The sequence below is a fragment of the Nyctereutes procyonoides genome, unplaced genomic scaffold (genome assembly GCF_905146905.1).
Source record: "Nyctereutes procyonoides isolate TBG_1078 unplaced genomic scaffold, NYPRO_anot_genome, whole genome shotgun sequence".
Classification (NCBI taxonomy): domain Eukaryota; kingdom Metazoa; phylum Chordata; class Mammalia; order Carnivora; family Canidae; genus Nyctereutes; species Nyctereutes procyonoides.
This window is the reverse complement of record NW_026575004.1, coordinates 161,585-170,837: the sequence shown is the minus strand read 5'-3', so window position 1 is coordinate 170,837 and position 9,253 is coordinate 161,585. Positions and strand designations below refer to the sequence as shown.

Here is a 9,253-nt window from a genome sequence, read left to right as displayed (position 1 = left end):
CTGGGGTCTAGGGATTAGGTCCCTGTGAGAAACCTACTTCTCCCTCTTCCTGTGTCTCTACCTCTCTCTCTCTTTCTCTCTCTCTCTCTCTCAAATAAATACATCTTTAAAAAAAAGATTAGAGAGAAGTTTTAATTTTAAGGAAGTGGCTCACAAATTGTAGAGATACGGTAAATCCAAAATCTAAAGGGTAAGCCAGCTGGAAGCTCATGGTAGAGTTGCAATTCAAGTCCAAAGGTAGTCTGCTAACACCATTCCTTTTTGCTCAAAGAGGTCATTCTTTGTTCTTAAGGCCTACATTATGGGGTAATCTGCTTTACTTAAAGTCTACCAATTTAATTGTTAATATCTTCCAAAAAGCACATTCACAGAAACATCCAAAATAACGTTTCACCAAATATCTGGGCATCATGGCCCAGCCAACTGACATATAAAATTAAACACTACATTATCCCATTCCATTGTCCTTATAGGTATTATTTACATCACATTTCTCAAACATGCCAGGTCCCTAAAATTAATACATGTCACCAGCTGGTTTATGTCCCTCTCTGGTAACATACCAGACCAATTCACCAGTATTGAAAGCTTTAACAATTAGGGGAAGCCCTAATTGTACGCCTGGGTGGCTCAGTGTTTTAGTGCTGCCTTCAGCCCAGGGAGTGATCCTGGGGACCCGGGATCAAATCCCACATCAGGCTCCCTGCATGGAGCCTGCTTCTCCCTCTGCCTGTGTCTCTGCCTCTCTCTCTCTCTCTCTCTCTCTCTCTCTCTCTCATAAATAAATAAATAAATAAATAAATAAATAAATAAATAAAATCTTTTTAAAAAAAACAGAAAGCTTTAACAATTAGTCTATGTAGTAGACAACACATTCCAAAGATGAACACATTAATATATACTATCCCACAGAGGGAAAGATTCATGCTCCTTGGAAAAATATATATATTTTGGACATCCAAATTGTGAATTTGGCTTGGGAAGTTAAGTTGGCATAGTAGTAGGTGAACCTTATACTTGCTTCATCACTTGAAAACAGCTAGATAAATAACAAATCATTCTGAACACTTGGGATATCGATCTCAGGACTGAGAGAGCAAAATGTACAACTAGTGGGAGAAAACAGGCCACATCGTAGAAGGTAGGAGGTGCTAAGATGTGATTTGGAGGGAAGAAAATAATCACTAGAGCTACAGAGGGGAGGGAGCCCTGATCATGAAGAGAAAGAGAGGGAGAGGAAACAGAGAGAGAGATAAGGGCCCAGGGCATTGCACAAGAAAAACATTTCCTCAAAACTATTGACAGGGAAAATGAGAGGATAACCATAGCAAGATTTTACAAGCACTGGGGTGGAACCTGGTGAGCATAGAGGTTACTCTGTAGAGAAGTAGGGTCAAGGCCTGGGAAGAGACAGTGTGGTCTGAGGATTCCATGGATCTCACTAGAAGAGATAGGACCCCTTCTTGGAGTACATTTGGGAGAGGTAGTTTTGGCTTTCAGAGCAAACAAGCCAATGGGTTCCATTACCCTGTGCTGTGCATTAGCATAGGAGCAGAGATACCTGCTGATGGCACTAACCTGGACACTAATGTTTTGCTGCACTTTATCATAAATTCCAAGCCCTTGTGCATTCTCAAAACTGCCCTTCTGGGACAAATTGGCACTAGCCAAAGCCCAGCAACACCCTCCCTCAGAGGATCAGTGCCAGGTCCCTAAAATTTGGAGTTTTGAAACCCAGCCAGCATGCCTGAGATAAATAAAACACAGGAGCACTGCACCACCAGGTAGGCAGATGGCTCAGACACAGAGAGGGTGAAGGCAGGGAACTGAGAGAAGCTTGGAACAAATGAGTACAGATTTTTTCACTCTTCTGTGAAGGCTTCATGAACAGCACTGGGCATAGATTCCCCTCTCTGGGAATGAGAGATTTGGTCATTCCCCACCCCCCACCCCAGCAATTAGCACAGATAGACTCTGCAGAGGACCTACCTACAGGAAACAGCAGCCAAAACACATCAACAGAGTGCACACGTCATACACCAGACACACTCTCTGAAGCATCAGGCTTTGGACAGTATATGACCTCTTTTTTTAAGATTTTATTTATTCATGACAGACACACAGAGAGGGAGAGACACAGGCAGAGGGAGAGGGAGAGAAGCGGGCTCCATGGAGGGAGCCTGAGGTGGGACTCGATCCCGGGTCTCCAGGATCATACCCCGGCCAAAGGTGGCACCAAACCGCTGGGCCACTGGGGTTGCCCTGATCTCTTATTAATATAGCCATTACTCTCAGGAGCAGGAATAAAACAGACTTTCCTAACATTTAGAAAACAGAAACCTAGATAAAAATGTCATAATAGAAGAATTCATCCAAAAGAAAGAACAAGAAGAGGTCACAGTCAGGGATATAATTGAAACAGATATAAGTCATATGCCTGAATTTGAACTTAAAACAACAATCATAAGGATAGGAGGAGCCGGGCTAGGGAGAGAGCCTCCAGGGACAGGAAAGCATTCCTGGAGAAGCAGGAACTTTGAAAATCTGCACTGGATTCTTCCCGGATGGAAAGGTGCTTAGTACGGAAAACAGGTAGAACCACAGGAGGAGCAGTGGACCCTCCAGGTTGCCAGGGACCCTAACAGAGGAAGGGCACCCGGGGGAGAGTGCACCACAGACTGTGAGCCAAGCTCAGTAAAGGGCTGGAGCATGCCCAACAGGGCCCTGGGGAGAAGCCAGTGGGTCAGGGGAAGCTCTGGGTGGAGGGGACTACGCCCTATGCCTTCGGGAGCTGTGGCCCCAGGAGGGTGATTCCAGCAGCACAGGCCCCAGATCCCAGGCCACCAGGGGACACAGCCGCTGACCCTGTGCTCCCCCAGGACAGATGGACTGGGGAAGGCCCAGGACAGCGAGGACGCTCCTGCTGCCAGGAGCCCCCAAGCTGTACAGGTAAGCACATCCACCCCCAGAGCATCCAGGTCAGTGCGGACTGAGAGCTGTGGAGGTTACTGGGGGAATGGACACCAGGGCTGGAGAGCTAACTGCCAGCAGTGTTGTTAGTCCTCCTGGTGTCACCCTGTGCCTGGGACTGACAGGGGCCTCCAGAGAACAGGGGCCAGGGAGTAAACAGCTCCCACTAAGCTGTGCACACTCCTGAGAATAAGCACAGACACCCTCCCCAGAAGACCAGCTGGAAGGATAGGGGAAGAGCAAGTTCTTGGCCCAGCAGCGCTGGAGAGCTCCATATATAAAACCAGAAGAACCCGTCCTTGTTTTTGTTTGTTTTCCCCTCCCTTTTTTGTCCTTTCCTTCCTTTTTCTAGTACAACTTGCTTTTAACCTATCTGCACTGAGCAAAATGACTAGAAGGAAGAACTCACCACAAAAGAAAGAATCAGAAACAGTTCTCTCTCCCACAGAGTCACAGAATTTGGATTACAATTCAATGTCAGAAAGCAAATCCCGAAGCACAATTATAAAGCTACCGGTGGCTCTAGAAAAAGCATAAAGGATTCAAGACAATTCATGACTGCAGATTTTAGATCTAATCAGGCCCAAAATAAAAATCAATTAAATGAATTTCACTTCAAACTGGAAGTCCTAATGATGAGGGTTCACAAGGTAGAAGAATGAATAAGTGACATATAAGACAAGTTGATGGCAAGGAAGGAAGCTGAGGAAAAAAGAGAAAACAATTAAAAGATCATGAAGAAAGGTTAGGGGAAATAAATGACAGCATCAGAAGGAAAAAAATCTACGTTTAATTGGGATTCCAGAGGCCATGAAAGGGACAGAGGACCAGAAAGTATATTTGAACAAATCATCACTGAGAACTTCCCTAACCTTGGAAGGGAAACAGGTATTCAGATCCAGGAGATAGAGAGGTCCCCCTCTAAAATCAATAAAAACCGTTCATCACCCTGACATTTAATACTGAAACTTGCAAATTCCAAAGATAAAGAGAAGATCCTTAAAGCAGCAGGACGCAAGAAATCCCTAACCTTTAAGGGGAGAAGTATTAGGTTAATAGCAGACCTCAGCAGAGACCGCGCAGGCCAGAAAGAGCTGGCAGGATATATTCAGGGTCCTAAATGAGAATAACATGCAGTCAAGAATACTTTATCCAGCAAGGCTCTCATTCAGAATAAAAGGAGAGATACAGAGCTTCCAAGATAGGCAGAAACTGAAAGAATATGTGACCACCAAACCAGGTCTCCAAGAAATATTTTTTTTATTTATTTTTTATTTATTTATTTATGATAGTCACAGAGGGAGAGAGAGAGAGAGGCGCAGAGACATAGGCAGAGGGAGAAGCAGGCTCCATGCACTGGGAGCCTGATGTGGGATTCGATCCTGGGTCTCCAGGATCGCGCCCTGGGCCAAAGGCAGGCGCCAAACTGCTGTGCCACCCAGGGATCCCTCGGATTAGCAATCTTGGGCACAACATTTGGGGGCTCGTCCGGGATCCGAGAGATCTCCAGGACCCTATCCGGAGGGTTTCATGCGTGGTGCGTGCACTCAACTTTTTCCACCTTTTGCGCACATTTTTTCTGAGAGCTCTAACCTGTACTTTACCTGTAGGAATTCCAATCTGTATTGGGTCGGCATTGGCTTAGGCCGACGCGCTGGCGGGCCGTCCACCGGGGGTCTTGAGGAGATGTCCCTTGCTCCTGCCTGGAGGACTGAGGTCCTCATCTGGAAGGAGGACGGGGTCCTCATCTGTAAGGAAGGTCGGCTGCCAGCCTTTCCGGTTACCTTCTGTTTCCTCTCCGCAGCCGCGCTGGAACATTTGTCTGTGTTATTGTGTTCTTGTTACCTGTTTTGCTGCGCTTGTCTGTATTACTGTGTCTTTTACTGTCATAACTGTCTACATAAGGAGAGGGGACAGCAGGTGATGGCGGCGGCGGCGGCTCTTCTAGGCTGGTTGTTCACCGCGCTGTGCCTGGACATCGCCGCAGGGGAGGCCGCGTGGGGCCCGTGGGTGCTGGGCGTCTGTCGGGAGGAAAACGGAGACAAGGACACGGGGTGGGCGCGCGGAGCAGAGGCGCGGGCTGCCCCGGAGGCCACCTTCCTCCTGCGCCTCTTCGGCTTAGGCTTGGCCAACAGCTCCTGGTCCTGGGTGACCCCCGAGGGGGCGGGCTGCCCGAGGGCCTGCTGGCCGCGACGCCCGGGAAGGCAGCGCCTGGAGCCCACGCGGCGCTGGGTCGGCAGCGCCCTGGGCGCGCTGTTGCTGCTGCTCAGCCTGGCGCAGGTGGTGCTGGCGGTGCTGCTGTACTGCGCAGTGGACCAGCGCACTGTGCCTCCGTGCTGGGCAGCGCGGGGCTCGTGTTCCTCGTGGGCGAGGTGGTGCCGGCCGCTGTGAGCAGGCGCTGGGTGCTGGCGCTGGCCCCGCGCGCGCTGCTGCTCAGCCGCCTGGCCGTGCTGCTGACCCTGCTGGTGGCGCTGCCCGCGGGCCAGCTGCTGGAGCTGGCAGCGCGGCCCGGGCAGCTTCACAAGCGCGTGCTGGAGCTGGCCCGCGGTGGCAATGCCTACAGCGACCTCAGCAAGGGAGTGCTGCGCTGTCGGACCGTGGAGGATGTGCTCTCGCTGCTCGAGGACTGCTTCATGCTGGACTTCGGCGTCCTAGCCAACATCATGCAGAGCAGCCACACATGCATCCCGGTGTACGAGGAGGAGCGCTCCAACATCGTGGACATGCAGAACCTCAAGGATTTAGCCTTCGTGGATCCCGAAGACTGCACGCTGCTCAGCACCATCACCCGCTTTTACAACCATCCGCTCCACTTCGTCTTCAACAACACCAAGCTGGACGCCGTCCTGGAGGAGTTCAAATGAGGGAAGTCTCACCTGGCCATCGTGGAGAAGGTGAACAACGAGGGTGAAGGTGACCCCTCCTACAAGGTGCTGGGCCTCGTCACCCTGGAGGACGTTATTGAGGAGATCATCAAGTCTGAGATCCTGGATGACTCTGAGGACTACCGAAATGCCACCATCAGGAAGAAGCCTGCTCCTCTGAGTGCCCCTCTCCTGCAAAAAGAGGAATTCTCCTTCAAGGTGTCTGACAATGAATATAAAGTGAAAATCTCACTTCAGCTGCTCTTGGCCACCCAGCACTTCCCGACTCGAGAGGTGGATGTATTCAGCCCCCTGTGGATCTCCAAGAAGGTCCTGCTGCACCTGCTGAAGCATCCCAGCATCAACCAGGAAGTGAGGTTTGACAAGAGCAACCGTCTGGCTGCACACATTACCTGTACCAGCGCAGCCAGCCAGTGGATCATTTCATTCTCATCCTGCAGGGCAGGTTTGAGGTGGAGATCGGGAAAGAGGGCCTGAAGTTTGAGAATGGAGCCTTCACCTACTACGGAGTGTCCGCCCTGACAGCGCCATCCTCCGTTCACCAGTCCCCAGTGTCCTCGCTCCAGTCCGTCCACCACGACCTGGAGCCAGAGCCAGCCGATGGTGCTCGCTTGTCTGCATACTGTCCTGACTACACCGTGAGGGCCCTCTCCGACTTGCAGCTCATCAAGGTCACGCAGCTGCAGTACCTCAATGCACTCCTGGCCACTCAAGCCCATACCCAGTTAGGGGAGCAAGAGGGCGCCAGGGGATGGTTGGTGTGGGCTTTCTACTTTGTCTTTTTCTCCTTATGCCCCCTTAGTGAGGGGTGGGAGCTCTGGTGGCAACTCCAGGGTGGGGAGACAAGCCCCGGAGTCGGAAAAGCTGGGTTTGCTTCCGGGCCTAGCCACCACCTGGCCGAGTGACCTTAGGCAAATCACTCTGTAATTTGTCTGTGCCTCAGTTTCCTCCTCTGCCTATCAATTTTTGTGAAATATAAAGTGTCAGTCTGTATATAAGGGATGATTATTGTTTGTAAAGGGGGTTTCTTTGAGTTGTATAAGTTAGCAATTGCCCAGTTCTTGGATTTTGAACCAGGGAACCTTAAATTGAAGTTGGAGATCCCCCTAAATTCCTTGAAAAAATAATGGGAGTGTGCATTTCATTTCTTCAGAGACATGGTAAAATTGGACCAGGGGATTTTTAGTTACCAACACTGAAGAAACCCTAAGGTTTAAGAACAGACTCTCCATAACCCATGAGCAGGTGTGGCCTAAGCTGAGGGCCCTCTATGAGACTGGGCCACCCCCAGACCCCCATCGATATCGGCCAGGTGACTATACGAGCGGAGATACCAAAACCAGACACTTCAACCTCGCTGGAAGGGACCCTACATCGTGATCCTGACCACTCCCACCACTCTCAAGGTTGACGGGATTACTCCCTGGGTCCACTATACCCACGTCCAGCCAGCTGACCCACATGCTGTTCTCAAGGACTTTGTTCCAGAATGGAAAAGTCAACTGGACAAGGACAATCCCCTAAAGCTAAAACTGTGCCGTTCTCACTTATTTCCCACCTCCAAGACTCCTTAGTCTGAGGTTGTCCTTCAAAATAGAAGGGGAGGTGGAGGGGCAAGATGGCGGAAGAGTAGGGTCCCGAAGTCACCCGTCCCCACCAAATTACCTAGATAACCTTCAACTCATCCTGAAAATCTACGAATTCGGCCTGAGATTTAAAGAGAGAATAGCTGGAATGCTACAGTGAGAAGAGTTCCCGCTTCTATCAAGGTAGGAAGACGGGGAAAAAAAGAAATAAAGAAACAAAAGGCCTCCAAGGGGGAGGGGCCCTGCGAGGAGCCGGGCTGAGGCCGGGGCGAGTGTCCCCAGGACAGGAGAGCCCCTTCCCGGAGAAGCAGGAGCTGCACCAATCTTCCCGGTGGAAAGGCACTCGCAGGGCGTTAGAGCAGGACCCCAGGAGGGGCGGGGATACCCTCAGGCTCCCTTGGACACTAACAGACACCTACGCCCCGGGGAGAGTGCACCGTGCTCCCTAAAGGGCTGCAGCGCCCACGGCTGGACCCGGGAGGGGCTCAGGGGGAGACTCCATGGAGGGAGCTGCGCGGCGGGAGCACGAATCCAACAGCGCAGGCCTGGGAGCACAGGACACAGGGGACACAGCCCAGAATCTGGCCTCCGCCCGGGACAGGCAGAGGCCGGGAGGGCCCAGGACAGCAAGGATGCTCCTGCCCGGAGCTGAGCAGATCAGCGGCCCCGCCCCTGGAGCATCCAGGCCCTGCAGATGGAGAGCTCAGTAGTTACTGCGGGAGCTGAATCCAGGGCTCCAGAGCTGGCCACTGCCACTGTGGTTGTTCCTCCTGGGATCTCACCGGGAAAACAACCCCCACTGAGCCCTGCACCAGGCAGGGGGCAGAGCAGCTCCCCCAAGTGCTAACACCTGAAAATCAGCACAAGGGGCCCCTCCCCCAGAAGACCAGCTAGACGGAAAGTTCCAGAGGAAGTCAAGGGACTTAAAGTATACAGAATCAGAAGATACCCCCCCCCGTGTTTTTATTTTTTCTTCTTTTTTTCTTTTTGATTTCTGTTTGCTTCCCCCACCCTTTTTTCCTTTCTTTCTTTTTCTTTCTCTTTTTCTTCTCTTTTTTCTTTTTTCTTCCTTTTTCTTTATCTCTTTTTTTGTTTGAAATACTTCTTTCTTTATTTTTTTAAATAAATTTATTTTTTATTGGTGTTCAATTTACCAACATACAGAATAACACCCAGTGCTCATCCCATCAGGTACCCCCCTCAGCGCCCGTCACACATTCACCCCCACCCCCTACCACCCTCCCCTTCCACCACCCCTAGTTTGTTTCCCAGAGTTAGGAGTCTTTTTTTTTTTTTTATGATAGTCACAGAGAGAGAGAGAGAGAGGCAGAGACAAAGGCAGAGGGAGAAGCAGGCTCCATGCACCGGGAGCCCGACCTGGGACTCGATCCCGGGTCTCCAGGATCGCGCCCTGGGCCAAAGGCAGGCGCCAAACCGCTGCGCCACCCAGGGATCCCCGAGTTAGGAGTCTTTATATTCTGTCTCCCTTTCTGATATTTCCCACACATTTCATCTCCCTTCCCTTATATTCCCTTTCACTATTATTCATATTCCCCAAATGAATGAGAACATACACTGTTTGTCCTTCTCCGATTGACTTACTTCACTCAGCATAATACCCTCCAGTTCCATCCACGTTGAAGCAAATGGTGGGTATTTGTTGTTTCTAATGGCTGAGTAATATTCCACTGTATACATAAACCACATCTTCTTTATCCATTCATCTTTCGATGGACACCGAGGCTCCTTCCACAGTGTGGCTATTGTGGACATTGCTGCTAGAAACATCGGGGTGCAGGTGTCCCAGTGTTT

At 50.7% G+C, this 9,253-nt stretch overlaps 1 protein-coding gene across 1 annotated transcript; it reads left to right on the top strand.

Moving 5' to 3' along the window:
* The first annotated feature begins 2,884 nt into the window (after window positions 1-2,884).
* LOC129515482 (metal transporter CNNM3-like) lies at window positions 2,885-6,760 on the top strand. The gene is given in 4 exon segments (XM_055334408.1): window positions 2,885-2,949; window positions 4,581-5,299; window positions 5,302-6,237; window positions 6,240-6,760. Coding segments are annotated over 4 exon segments (2,241 nt in total).
* Window positions 6,761-9,253: the final 2,493 nt, after the last annotated feature.